The sequence below is a fragment of the Oncorhynchus masou genome, chromosome 13, assembly GCF_036934945.1.
Source record: "Oncorhynchus masou masou isolate Uvic2021 chromosome 13, UVic_Omas_1.1, whole genome shotgun sequence".
NCBI classification, from domain to species: Eukaryota; Metazoa; Chordata; class Actinopteri; order Salmoniformes; family Salmonidae; genus Oncorhynchus; species Oncorhynchus masou.
In genome coordinates, this window is record NC_088224.1 from 12995868 (window position 1) to 13010937 (window position 15070).

The following is a 15070-nucleotide window of genomic DNA, read 5'->3' on the forward strand; positions in this document are numbered from 1 at the left end:
GTGGCATATGGGGTAGGGAATGCTGTCACGTCCAAGTAGGTGTTTGTCCCCCTGTGTGCTGAGGGATTCAGGTGTCCGGTTCTGGCATTTAGGTCGCCACAGACTAGTACATGTCACTGGGCCTAGAAATGATTGTTTTACCCCTCCAGGATGGAGAACCTGTCTTCATTAAAGTATGGGGATTCTAGTGGGGGGATGTAGGTAGCACACAGGAGGACATTTTTCTTCTTCTTAAGATCATTTCCTTTTTAATTTCTAGCCAGGTGTAAAATGTTCCTGTTTTGATTAATGTAATAGTCAGTTAGGTCTGCACTATACCAAATTAGCATCCCATCTGAGTCCCTTCCCTGTTTCACACCTGGTAGTTTGGTGGATGTTACTACCAGCTCTCTGTAACCTAGAGTGCAACCAGTGGGTCCGTCTCCTCTATACCAGGTTTCTTGTAGGATGACAATGTCTGTATTTCCAGGTGAAGTCCAGGTTCCTGCTCTTTAGGCCAAAGGCAGATGACCTCAGGCCTTGTATATTCCAGGATGAGATATCTCTCCCTCCCCCTCTTTATCCCCTCCCCCTTTATATATCCCTCTCCATCTCTCTCCATCTCTCGCTCTCACTCTCTCTCTCTCATTTCAATAGGCTTTATTGGCATGGGAAACATATGTTTACATTGTCAAAGCAAGTGAAATAGATAATAAGAAAGGGAAATCTATCAAAAATGAACAGTAAACATTACACTCCCAAGTTTCACAGGAATAGCCACAATTCAAATGTCCTATTATAGCTATGTACAGTGTTATAATGATGTGCAAATAGTTAAAGTACAAAAGGGGAAATTAATAAAGGTTAATATGGGTCGGCAAGGGAGCCTAGTGGTTGGAGCTTTGGACTAGTAACTAAAAGGTTGCTGGGTCGAATCCCCGAGCTGACAAGGATAAAAATCTGTCCTTTTGCCCCTGAACAAGGCAGTTAATCTACTTTTCACTGGTAGGCTGTCATTGTAAATAATAATTTGTTCTTAACTGGCTTGCCTAGTTAAATAAAGGTTAAATCATAAATATGTTTATTCTCTAAACTTGGCTTTCCTCCTCTTCTTTGATCTTCCTCGGTGAGATTACAGGACATTGCCTCCTCTCTTTACATTCTGAGACGACATCCCTTAGTGCAACCCCTGACCATTGTTCCATTGTTCACACACAATCAGGACAGTGTGTTTACTGTAGCTGTGTGCTCGGTGTTAGTTTAAATATGTATCTTAATTAATAAGGCTTGAATTAATAATACCTAGAAGTCAGAACTTGCTGTGTGAACTAGAATTCACCCTCCCGGATGTGGTTTGACTTTGCCCTCCTACTGTGGTTTATAAAAGTGAAAAGTCAAGGTACACAATAGTTATTCTGACTGCTCAGTCGATGGAAATCAGAATGATTCCTGTATTGATTTCGACAGAAGGTGAGTGGAGGGCGAGCAGAGTGCTTTATAGTGCATTCAGATAGTGATCAAATAGAGAACACATCACATTTTATCTGGTGAAGTTTTCAAAATCTAATCGTATCAATGCCAGAAAGAGTGTTATTTATGTACCTGTATGATGTATACGTGTGGGGAAATTACATTTAAAAAAAAATGACAAATAAATGCTCCACATTTAGTTCAAATAATATAAAGATGCTCTGTGTTGTTACATTAATACCAGTAGTACGAGGTCAGAGTCTTATATTACAGTGTAATAAGGCTCTGGTTATGACTAAAAGGTTACTGATCTAGTGAGTGTGTGTGTGTGTGTGTGTGTGTGTGTGTGTGTGTGTGTGTGTGTGTGTGTGTGTGTGTGTGTGTGTGTGTGTGTGTGTGTGTGTGTGTGTGCGTGTGTGTGTGTGTCTCCAGCCCTATACTGCAGCACCCCTGACTCGCCCCTGCAGGGGTCCATCAGCAGCCAGACTGGAGGTCACCTCAACAGCCTGGTCCGCTGGGCCTGTGACCGGGGATACCGCCTCATAGGGAACAGTACGGCCGTGTGCAGGAGGAACCCCTATGGATACTTCGCCTGGGACTCCCCCGTTCCGGCTTGCCAAGGTGAGGTTAGGGCATGGGGAAAGGGGGAGGGTGGAAGGAGGCAAGGCTAGTTCTTAACTGTCTATCTATTGTGGACAGATGTTTTACAGTTAAAGCAGTGATTTATTAACAGTCAGCCAGACTGTCGTTGAAATGCTTTATATCGCTATGATATGCTGCAGTACCACTAGCAGTACCACTAGCAGTACCACTAGCAGTACCACTAGCAGTACCACTAGCAGTACCACTAGCAGTACCACTAGCAGTATCAGGAACCAAATACTCATAAAGCTGCCTATATTTAAGAAGCTGTCCTATTGTAGTCCTGATCGGAGGTCACGACTCATGAGTTGAATTGCTCAATACTATACTATTACAATTGGACTATACTTTTCCAGGAATCTAATTCTCATCCTGTTGTGTATTTACTCGTGTGTCACATATAAGAGGTCCAATTCCGTTGTAGCTACTCAACACTTAGTTTTTTCTACATGAAATGTGAGAGCCAGAATAGAAATAAATGTCCCCTCAAAACTGGTTTTCTCTAAAGCTCCACTCAGTGATTTAATGTGATTTGATGCCACCTTACTGTCAGGTGCCAGAGGCTCGAGGGACACCCATGATATGACTTACGTGGCTGTGTTTACACAGGCAGCCCAATTCAGATTTGATTTCATCAATTGGTCTTTTGACCAATCAAATCAGCTCTGAAAAAGACTGGTGTGAAAATATGTTATGTGATTGGTCAAAAGACCAATTAGTGGACAAAAATATCAGAATTGGACTGATGTTCTTAGTGTCCACATTGGGGAAAAACTCAATCTCAGCAGGACATTTTTTTTTTTATATATTGATGCTGTCCTCATAATATGATGCGACCATATGGTCTTGATGATTTATATCTAGATCTTGACAATGTTTTAATACAGACAACAAGTTCAAATACCAATAGTGGATGTATATCCGAACAGACAGATACTAACCTCCGGGTGCGTTCTGAGCGGCACCTTACGCTTCGATCACACCGACGGTGTCCGTGTGAAAAATAGTAGGCAGCGTCATCTGGATGTGTGTGCGCGACAACAGTTCAACATTCACCTTCTGCTACCGTTTCTGGAAAAGACGTCTACGGATACAGTTAGACTCATACGTTGGATAAATCCTAAGTATGCACCACACACAACGCACTGCAACTGCCTCGGCAACGCAACGCTGCAAGGTAAACACAGGGTTTCATTGGAAATGAATGTCATTCTGGCGTACCAAAAATGCAATTACGCTGTCGGTGTGTTTGAACCGTTATCCCCTGAATAGTGCAGTAACACATCACATTTAAATGTATGTAGTTCTGTCCTTGAGCTGTTCTTGTCTAGTGATGTCCTGTATTATGTTTTGCAACAGCTAATAGGGATCCTGATAAAATACCTAATGTGCAGAGCTTTATCGGTAACGTACTACAAAGGGGAATAGGAAGCCAATTGAGACGCAGCCTCAATAGTGTTCCAAACTGATTGGAGAGGAAGAGAGAGGAAATATAAGGATGGGTCTAATCATATTCTGTTAACTAGTAGGGGGTATGCTAAAACCTTATGTAAAACTGTAGGAGTGACACTCACTCACAGGGCGGCAGCGTAGCCTAGTGGTTAGAGCGTTGGACTAGTAACCGAAAGGTTGCAAGTTCAAACCCCCGAGCTGACAAGGTACAAATCTGTCATTCTGCACCTGAACAGGCAGTTAATCCATTGTTCCTAGGCCGTCATTGAAAATAAGAATTTGTTCTTAACTGACATGCCTAGTAAAATAAAGGTCAAATAAAAATACAGAGAGTATATGGCAGAAAGAAACAAAACAGTTTCACATTTTCCTTAGCAGAGAGCACACACACACACATACACACACACACACACAGCATAGTTATAATCTCCTCAAAGCCTCTGTTTTGTTTTCTCTTACTCTTTCACTTTATAATTATAGTTCACTTCTACAGCTTTTCCCACAACAATATACCTATTGTTATAGCAGGAAGAAATGATGCCATCCACCTTATTCAGAATGACTTCCGACATACACTGAGTGACATAGAGGTGTTCCTAATGTTTGTACGCTCAGTGTCTACAGACACAATTTCTGGTTTGTTTGTGTGTTTAGAAGAAGGTCCCTGCCCCCCAAAAAAATCTACACGGTGGAACAACTAAAACAACTCCTACACTTCCACCTCTGCTTGAAAGGGGACTGTGACTAACTTCTTTTCCTTTCAACCTTGTCTGTGTGTTGCTTTTGTGGTTTCTTTATCTCTGTCAAAAATGTTTTTGTGTGTCTCTGTAAATCAGTTGGTATAAAGGTGATCCTTTGTCGCTGTGTAAAGATTGAGTGGGCAGTACTTTGTCAGTTGATAGTTAGTGCGGGTTGAGTGAGCAGAGTGTTAATGTGTGGAAGTTGTCTCAATGCTGTGTCACTGGAATTTCATTATTGCTATTCATTATACATTAATTAAATCACTGTCTATTTTATAAGAATTTGTAAGATTCCTATTTGCATAAAATGAGTTGTGTACTGTTGGTGTGTGTGAGAGACTGTGTGTTATTTGAGTGCTCTGTATGTGTGAGTTTATCTCTGTGTGTGAGACTGATTTGAGGGCGTGGTGTGAAGAGTGCAATAACCCTGAGTAAAATCCCTTTGATAAATAACCCTGAGTGTAATTCCTTTGAGCAGAATAAGTGCTGACTCTCCTCTCTTCCTCTCCTCCTGTATCCTCCTCCTCCTCCTCCCCTGGTCTCCCCTCCTCCTCCTCTGGTCTCCCCTCCTCCTCCTCTGGTCTCCCCTCCTCCTCCTCTGGTCTCCTCTCCTCTCCTGGTCTCTCCTCCACTCCCCTGGTCTCCCCTCCTCCTCCTCTGGTCTCCTCCTCTCCTGGTCTCTCCTCCACTCCCCTGGTCTCCCCTCCCTTTCCCCTGGTCTCCCATCCTCCTCCCCTGGTCGCCCCTCCTCCTCTCCTCTCATCCTTTCTCATGCTCTCCCCTCCTCTTCTCCTCCTCTCCCATCCTCCTCCCCTGGTCTCCCCTCCTCGCCTCTCCTCCTCCCCTGGGCGCCCCTCCTCCTCCTCTCCCCTGGTCTCCCCCGTGGCAGCGGTGTCCTGCGGGGTGCCTAAGGCACCGTTGAATGGAGGAGTGCTGACGGTGGACTACTCAGTGGGCACACACGTGACCTACTTCTGCAATGATGGCTACCGCCTGTCCTCCAAAGAGCTGACCAGCGCTGTCTGCCAACCGGACGGCACCTGGAGCAACCACAACAAGATCCCTCGTTGTTCAGGTAGCTAACGTTAGGCTAGGAAGCTAGTGGGGGGGGTGTATGGGGGCATTTGTGCACGCTGCCCAGGTAGCTAATGTTAGGCTAGGAGGTTAGTCCAGCAGCTGGGACAGGTGAAGCAGGGGTAGAGAGTATATTTGTGTGTATGCGTGATTGTAATTGTGTGTGTCAGTGTGTGAGAGTGTGTGTATGTGTGTGTGTTTGTGCGTTCACCTCACAGCTCCCATGAGGTCAATTACTTCCCTATTAAAATAAGTTCCCCCCTCGAAGGCAATCCCTCACTTATTTATTAGTCTGTATTTTGCCCAAACATGAAGTTATTTCCCCTTAAAATGACTGTTTATAATGCCTGGCTGCCTCACAAAGCAGCGCAAATGGAGGTCAACAGTTAACACAGAAAATAATACAATTGTAACGGAGAACTGTGTGGGAAGAAATCTGAGGTTATGCCAATTATCTTCTGACAGTAAGTTGCTCTGGTTAATAATGCCTGCTGTGTGTGCGCGTACACGCTTGTGTGACTGTGCCTGTGAACCTGGGTGTGGGTGTGTTTCTGTGTGACAGTGGTGGTGTGTCCAAGCATTGGCTCCTTCTCTCTGGAACACGGGAGGTGGAAGATCGTGAACGGCTCCCACTATGAGTACAGGACCAAGATTATCTTCAACTGTGACCCGGGCTACTACCGTCTAGGCCCCGCACACATCCAGTGCACGACCAACGGCGTGTGGAGTTGGAGGAATGAAAGGCCTCACTGTCAGAGTGAGTAAAAGGCGGACATTTATTTATATTTTTACCTGGGACTTTTTACACCATCTCCATGTCAGAAGCCTGTTGTGTTTAGGTTGTGTTTAGGTTGTGTTTATGCTGTGTGCCTAAGGTGTATTGCATGTCTATGTAATGATTAGCAATTTGACTTAGCAAATGGGACTTTACACATGAAGCATATTGTGTTAAGTTTGCTACATTTTGCGACAGTCTGCCCTAGGGAGTGTTGAATGTCTGTCCAACCTTGGGCAGAATCCTAAGATCGATATGTGATATTTTTACCCCGAATATTCAATAATGAGATAGATAGGTGGATAGAGGCGTCTTTGAGATGTTCATTAAAAGTAGTATCATGATTAGGTGTGCTTGGATGTGGATGTGGGAGGATAGTGAATGCACTAGACATGACCATATAGATTTTTATGGTTTCAATTTTCCCAAAACAGAAAAAAAACTTCCTTTACCTCCTCTCCTCTCCCTTTACCACTTCTCCTCTCCCTTTACCTCCTCTCCTCTCCCTTTACCTCCTCTGCTCTCCCTTTACCTCCTCTCCCTTTACCTCCAATCCTCTCCCTTTACCTCCTCTCCTCTCCCTTTACCTCCTCTCCTCTCCCTTTACCTCCTCTCCTCTCCCTTTACCTCCTCTCCTCTCCATTTACCTCCTCTCCTCTCCATTTACCTCCTCTCCTCTCCCTTTACCTCCTCTCCTCTTCCTTTACCCCTCTACTCTCCCTTTAACTCCTCTCCTCTCCCTTTACCTCCTCTCCTCTTCCTTTACCTCCTCTCCTCTCCCTTTACCTCCTCTCCCTTTACCAACTCTCCTCTTCCTTTACCTCCTCTCCCTTTACCACCTCCTCTCCTCTCCCTTTACCTCCTCTCCTCTCCCTTTACCTCCTCTCTCTTTACCTCCTCTCCTCTCCATTTACCTCATATCCCTTTACCTCCTCTCCCTTTACCTCCTCTCCTCTCCCTTTAGCTCCTCTCCTCTCCCTTTACCACTTCTCCTGTCCCTTTACCTCCTCTCCTTTTACCTCCTCTCCTCTCCCTTTACCTCCTCTCCTCTCCCTTTACCACTTCTCCTCTCCCTTTACCTCCTCTCCTCTCCCTTTACCTCCTCTCCCTTTAGCTCCTCTCATCTCACTTTACCTCCTCTCACTTTACCAACTCTCCTCTTGCTTTACCTCCTCTCCCTTTACCACCTCTACTCTCCCTTTACCTCCTCTCCTCTCCATTTTTCTCCTCTCCCTTTACCTCCACTCTCCTCTCCCTTTACCACCAATACTCTCCCTTTACCTCCTCTCCTCTCCCTTTACCTCCTCTCATTTTCCTTTACCTCCTCTCCTCTCCCTTTACCTCCTCTCCCTTTACCAACTCTCCTCTTCCTTACCTCCTCTCCCTTTACCTCCTCTCCTCTCCCTTTACCTCCTCTCCTCTCCCTTTAGCTCCTCTCATCTCACTTTACCTCCTCTCACTTTACCAACTCTCCTCTTGCTTTACCTCCTCTCCCTTTACAACCTCTACTCTCCCTTTACCTCCTCTCCTCTCTCTTTACCTCCTCTCCTCTCCATTTACCTCATATCCCTTTACCTCCTCTCCCTTTAGCTCCTCTCCCTTTACCACTTCTCCTCTCCCTTTACCTCCTCTCCTTTTACCTCCTCTCCTCTCCCTTTACCTCCTCTCCTCTCCCTTTACCACTTCTCCTCTCCCTTTATCACTTCTCCTCTCCTTTTACCACTTCTCCTCTCCCTTTACCTCCTCTCCTCTCTCCCTTTACCTCCTCTCCTCTCCCTTTACGACTTCTCCTCTCGTTTTACCACTTCTCCTCTCCCTTTACCTCCTCTCCTCTCCTTTTACCTCCTCTCCTCTCCCTTTAGCTCCTCGCCTCTCCCTTTACCTCCTCTCATCTTCCTTTACCTCCTCTCACTTTACCAACTCTCCTCTTGCTTTACCTCCTCTCCCTTTACCACCTCTACTCTCCCTTTACCTCCTCTCCTCTCCATTTTTCTCCTCTCCCTTTACCTCCACTCTCCTCTCCCTTTACCACCTCTACTCTCCCTTTACCTCCTCTCCTCTCCCTTTACCTCCTCTCCTCTCCCTTTATCACTTCTCCTCTCCATTTAACTCTTCTCCTCTCCATTTACCTCCTCTCCCTTTACCTCCTCTCCCATTACCTCCTCTCCCTTTAACTCATCTCCTCTCCTTTTACCTCCTCTCCTCTCCCTTTATCACTTCTCCTCTCCCTTAACCTCCACTCCTCTCCCTTTACCTCCTCTCCCTTTACCTCCACTCCTCTCCCTTTACCTCCACTCCTCTCCCTTTACCTCCTCTCCCTTTACCTCCTCTCCTCTCCCTTTATCACTTCTCCTCTCCCTTTATCACTTCTCCTCTCCCTTTACCTCCTCTCCTCTCCCTTTACCTCCACTCTCCACTCTCCTCTCCTTTTACCTCCTCTCCTCTCTCCCCACCCTTTACCTCCACTAAATTCTTCCTCTCTTCTCTCCCTTCTCCTGTCCCTCCTCCCTTCCCTTCTCCTCCTCTCCACTCCTTCCTCTCCCCTCCCTCCTGTCCTCCTCTCTGCACCTCCTCTCTCCTCTCCCCTAGCTCGTCTCCTCTCCTGTTCCAAGGATCCCGAATACAAAATAATATGACTCACCTTCCCTTACAAATATCACAGAAACAGTTGACAGATCAATTCAAACTTGGCAAAAATCGCTCCGATTGAATTACCATTGGACCTGTAAGGGATCAGCCTGTGTCTTATTTATTAACCAAGAATTCAAATAATTGTTATACTCAACTCTGAGAGTGGTTTGAGACAATATTTCTCATATGTTTGTTTATGCCATTGGTTTGTGAGCTGGGAGATGATGTCTCTGTTATTGTATTGTCTGTGTCACAGTCATTTCCTGTGGAGACCTCCCTGGCCCGCCCAATGGGAAGAAGATTGGTACACAGATGACCTTCGGGGCGACCGCCATCTTCATGTGTGATGCAGGGTTCATGCTGGTGGGCTCTACCGTGAGAGAATGTCTCCCCTCTGGACTGTGGAGTGGTCAGGAGACGCGCTGCTTGGGTAAAACAACCTATTTCTTCCCCACATCTCTGTTCTCTGTCTTTGTGTGAAACAATCTAGTCATTCTCCAGACTCTGAGAGAATGTTAAGATTATTAAGAACAAAGAACCATTCCCAACATTGTGTTGTCTGTCTGTGAAATGTAGGCTAGTTATTTTAAGTCTCCACCTCTAAGGAACATCTTTCTAATGTGTTAAAATAGCTTTACAGTCTAACTGTTCTGTCTGCTGATGCCAAGTCTGTGGAAGCAGGGACAACTGTCTATTTTGTGCTTCCATCTTTTCTCTGACACATGTCTGTGGACTAAAAATATCTCTGCGACCTGACTGTTTAAATTAGCATCTCAATACTGTACTTTGTCTGTAACCTTCAAAGAACAGGACTGTACAGTACATTACAAGACTTCTCTTTCTCCCTCTTCCACCTAACTCTCCCCTCTCTCTCTCTCTCAATTAAATTTCAATTAAAGTCCATTTAAGGGCTTTATTGGCATGGGAAACATATGTTAACATTGCCAAAGCAAGTGAAATAGATAATAAACACAAGTGAAATTAACAGTACAAATTAACATCAAACATAACATCGGCTCTCTCTCTGACTCTCTTTCGCTATCTCTTTCTCTCCCTGATTCTCTTTCGCCTTCGCTCTCTCTCTCTCCCTCTTTCTCTCTGTTTGTCTATCTTTCTCCCCCCTCTCTCTACTCTTGCTCTCTCTCTCCTCTCCCTCCTCTAACTATTGCTTTTGTGTTCCTCTCCAGCGGGCCACTGTGGTATTCCAGAGACCATAGTGAACGGCCAGGTGATCGGGGAGAACTTTGGGTACAGAGAGACGGTAGTGTACCAGTGCATCCCAGGCTTCCGCCTCATCGGCCCCTCTGTGCGGATCTGTCTGCAGGACCACAACTGGTCCGGACAGCTGCCTTCCTGCGTGTGTGAGTAGTCCATCTTTTATCTCTCTCTCTCTCTCTCTCTCTCTCTCTCCCTCTCTCTCTCTGACACACTCACATTTGTATCGACTTGGCCAAAGCTTTTGATACGGTAGACCATTCCATTCTTGTGGGCCGGCTAAGGAGTATTGGTGTCTCTGAGGGGTCTTTGGCCTGGTTTGCAAATTAACTCTCTCAAAGAGTGCAGTGTATAAAGTCAGAACATCTGCTGTCTCAGCCACTGCCTGTCACCAAGGGTGTACCCCAAGGCTCGATCCTAGGCCCCATGCGCTTCTCAATATACATCAACAACATAGGTCAGGCAGTAGGAAGCTCTCTCATCCAATTATATCCAGATGATACAGTCTTATACTCAGCTTGCCCCTCCCCGGATTTTGTGTTAAATGCTCTACAATAAAGCTTTCTAAGTGTCCAACAAGCTTTCTCTGCCCTTAACCTTGTTCTGAACACCTCCAAAACAAAGGTGATGTGGTTTGGTAAGAAGAATGCCTCTATCCCCACCGGTGTGATTACTACCTCTGAGGGTTTAGAGCTTGAGGTAGTCACCTCATACAAGTACTTGGGAGTATGGCTAGATGGTGCACTGTCCTCCTTACAGCACATATCAAAGCTGCAGGCTAAAGTTAAATGTAGACTTGGTTTCCTCTATCATAATTGCTCATCTTTCACCCCAGCTGCCAAACTAACCCTGATTCAGAGACATCATTTAAGTCTCTCTTTATGTGTTGTTGTGGTGTCTCTCTTGTCGTGATGTGTGTGTTGTCCTAAATGTTTAATCCCAGTCCCCATCCCCGTAGGAGGCCTTTTGCCTTTTAGTAGGCCATCATTGTAAATAAGAATTTGGAAACAATGTGTTTAATGTATTTGATACCATTCCAGTTATTCCACTCTAGCCATTGCCACGAGCCCGTCCTCTCCAATTAAGGTGCCACCAACTTCCTGTGTTTGATTAATTTTTTGTGGTTCATGATTTTTCATAACAACACAGTTGTCACCATATATTCTCCCAAAAAAATGTAATGGTAAACATAGTAGAGTCTTCTTCACACCTCTGCAAACACTTTTGGGTGAACGTTTGATTTGATTTGATTGGCGTCAAGCTCAGACTTTTTTGTAAGGACACAGTTGACTAATAGCACTGCTTTAGAATGCAAAGCGCTGCGTCATTATGCTGTCTCTTGGCTGACGAGTCGAGTAGCACTCCTGAGCGCCCCCTGCAGTTCACAAAGACCCTGACACATACAACATTCTCTTCCTTCTCTCTGCGCTCACACACAAGGAGCCTCTTCCCTATTCGCTCGTTTTACTGAAAGGAACATTTCGAATGATGACGCAGAAGCGTGCACTTTTACGGACAGTTGTTTATCTTGTTGTGTTTTATAGCTTTACTAATCTAGATAGAATGACTCAAGCAGTAGATGTCATAGAAGGTATTAGTCATATGGGGTTGGTGGGCAGACTGCATGTGATAGTCTGCAGTATCTTCAAATAGATACATCTTCCAGGTTTGCCTGAGGAAACCGCTCTTTCTCCATTTAATGCAGCGAGGCAATAGTGGTGTGTGTGAAAGACAATGCAAATACCCTGTTTCCTGCGATCTAGAGATAAACAGACAGAACACAACACCACTGTACTGTTGCGGACCTGAAGGTGATCACTCTGGGGTGACGTTTTCCCCTCGGTACAGATCTAGGATCAGCTTCCCCTCCCAAAATTGTTAAGCATTCGTGGGGAAAATGTTAAACTGACCCAAGATCAGTGTCTAGGGGCACCTTCACTCTATTCCATGTCACCTTGACCAAGTCACAGCCCTGACACACCTTCACCACATCACAGCCCTGACACACCATGACCATGTCACAGCCCTGACACACCCTCACCACATCACAGCCCTGACACACCTTCACCACGTCACAGCCCTGACACACCTTCACATGTCACAGCCCTGACACACCTTGACCACATCACAGCCCTGACACACCTTTACATGTCACAGCCCTGACACACCATGACCATGTCACAGCCCTGACACACCATGACCATGTCACAGCCCTGACACACCTTCACCACATCACAGCCCTGACACACCTTCACCACATCACAGCCCTGACACACCATGACCATGTCACAGCCCTGACACACCTTCACCACATCACAGCCCTGACACACCTTCACCACGTCACAGCCCTGACACACCTTCACATGTCACAGCCCTGACACACCTTGACCACATCACAGCCCTGACACACCTTTACATGTCACAGCCCTGACACACCATGACCATGTCACAGCCCTGACACACCATGACCATGTCACAGCCCTGACACACCATGACCATGTCACAGCCCTGACACACCATGACCATGTCACAGCCCTGACACACCATGACCATGTCACAGCCCTGACACACCTTCACCACATCACAGCCCTGACACACCATGACCACGTCACAGCCCTGACACACCTTCACCACATCACAGCCCTGACACACGATGACCACGTCACAGCCCTGACACACCTTCACCACATCACAGCCCTGACACACCTTGACCACGTCACAGCCCTGTTAGAACAATATTTATATATTCTGTTATTAGATCATAGTGTCTGAAACAATGTTTCCTTTAGGCTATAAGAAAACCGTTTGTTGTCTGATAACATTGTCTCTCCGGTGGTAATCGTGGTGATGATGCCCAGAGTTTTTATAAAGACAATATGCTGTGTAAAGCTAGCAGCACTTGAAACAGAAATAGCTACTGGAGATATGAGCGGGCCAGGGCCATTTAGCTTTGTATCCTACTGAAATGGTAGTGAACCATATCTCCTCAACTGGCATCACAAAGACTAGGCCTCTGGCTCGCTGATCATCCATGGAGCTAGGCCAACACTTCTTCATGGAAAATAGGATTTTATTTCACCCCTTGGGTGTGTGTGTGTGTGTGTGTGTGTGTGTGTGTGTGTGTGTGTGTGTGTGTGTGTGTGTGTGTGTGTGTGTGTGTGTGTGTACGTGCGTGCGTGCGTACGTACGTGCGTGCCTGTGACTCCACATTCACATGCATGTATTTGAGGTTGCACTCAGCTATTTTAAAGTGCAATGATGTGGTTTTAAATTCTGGTTATAGACAGTGCTCAAATGAAGGGGAAATTGCTTCTTTGCAAAGAGAGACAAATTACATCTGTAATTATGCAAATGCTGTTGTTTGTGAGAACGTGGGAGGGAGGGAGGGAGGGAGGGAGGGAGGGAGGGAGGGAGGGAGGGAGGGAGGGAGGGAGGGAGGGAGGGAGGGAGGGAGGGAGGGAGGGAGGGAGGGAGGGAGGGAGGGAGGGAGGGAGGGAGGGAGGGAGGGAGAGCAGCTGCAGATGGCAATGAGGAATGTGTGGACCCGCCAGGGGTGACAAGGAGAAAAACAAGACTGAAGTGAGGAATCACTTTCTACAGACATTGACACCTGTTCAGGTTCTCCTTCATAGGCTTAGTAGGACAGAGAACCCAGAAACGGACTGGCCATAATGGCAGTTTGGGCAAATGCCAGATGCGCTGGTCCATCTTTAGCCCATTGTGAACAATGATCATAATTTGGCTAATAATGAAGGCCTTAAGAAAATACATTGCTGGTGTGGGGGCCTCGAGGAAGATAGTTTGGTCAGTCTGTTGGGCCCGGGAAGATGTTTTGGGCCCAGTGCGTCTCTGAGAGAAACTTCAAAACCTCAGTGGAGACAAAGACAGATGTGGCTTGCTGCTTCAACTACAATTTCAACTTTGACAGCAGTTATGTCCTCCTTTTCGTGTGATGCCTACAGCATTGAAACAGTGAGAAATATTAAAGCATAAACATTTATTTTCTCTGACGATTCACATCACTAAAAGGCCATATGACTTTGAAAATGTAACATTGTTATATCAAGTTCATCAGAATTTTTTTTTTAAATGTTCTGCAGTAGGGCAGAGAGAAGAAGTGCCTGGAGTGGGATACAGGTCAGTAGTTAACTGTGGTGGACTAGCTGTGGCTGGAGGACAGAGGACAAAGGAAAGCATTACTCTCAGTTCCCCAAAATGGAGAAGAGGAGGTGGAATTAATGCTCTGTGTCTGCTCTGTGTCTGGTCTGTGTCTGCTCTGTGTCTGCTCTGTGTCTGCTCTGTGTCTGCTCTGTGTCTGCTCTGTGTCTGCTCTGTGTCTGCTCTGTCTGCTCTGTGTCTGCTCTGTGTCTGCTCTGTGTCTGCTCTGTGTCTGCTCTGTGTCTGCTCTGTGTCTGCTCTGTGTCTCCTCTGTCTGCTCTGTGTCTGCTCTGTGTCTCCTCTGTGTCTGCTGTCTGCTCTGTGTCTGCTCTGTGTCTGCTCTATGTCTTCTCTGTCTGCTCTGTGTCTGCTCTGTGTCTGCTCTGTGTCTCCTCTGTGTCTGCTCTGTGTCTGCTCTGTGTCTGCTCTGTGTCTGCTCTGTGTCTGGTCTATGTCTGCTCTGTGTCTCCTCTGTCTGCTCTGTGTCTGCTCTGTGTCTGCTCTGTGTCTGCTCTGTGTCTGCTCTATGTCTTCTCTGTCTGCTCTGTGTCTGCTCTGTGTCTGCTCTGTGTCTCATCTGTGTCTGCTCTGTGTCTGCTCTGTGTCTCCTCTGTGTCTGCTCTGTGTCTGCTCTATGTCTTCTCTGTGTCTGCTCTGTGTCTGCTCTGTGTCTGCTCTGTGTCTCATCTGTGTCTGCTCTGTGTCTGCTCTGTGTCTGCTCTGTGTCTGCTCTGTGTCTCCTCTGTGTCTGCTCTGTGTCTGCTCTATGTCTTCTCTGTGTCTGCTCTGTGTCTGCTCTGTGTCTGCTCTGTGTCTCCTCTGTGTCTGCTCTGTGTCTGCTCTATGTCTTCTCTGTCTGCTCTGTGTCTGCTCTGTGTCTGCTCTGTTTGCTCTATGTCTGCGCTGTGTCTGTGCTGTGTCTGCTCTATGTCTT

At 46.4% G+C, this 15070-nt stretch overlaps 1 protein-coding gene across 3 annotated transcripts in view; it reads left to right on the top strand.

Moving 5' to 3' along the window:
* Window positions 1–15070, top strand: part of LOC135551748 (CUB and sushi domain-containing protein 3-like) — an 826047-nt gene that overhangs the window by 704814 nt on the left and 106163 nt on the right. For 2 of the 3 annotated variants that reach the window (XM_064982949.1, XM_064982951.1), the window contains 5 exons: window positions 1882–2070; window positions 5173–5358; window positions 5920–6114; window positions 9020–9193; window positions 9951–10124. In XM_064982949.1, the coding sequence (XP_064839021.1) occupies window positions 1882–2070; window positions 5173–5358; window positions 5920–6114; window positions 9020–9193; window positions 9951–10124 (918 nt within the window). The remainder of the gene's footprint in view (window positions 1–1881; window positions 2071–5172; window positions 5359–5919; window positions 6115–9019; window positions 9194–9950; window positions 10125–15070) is intronic. The other variant, XM_064982950.1, reaches the window with a different exon arrangement.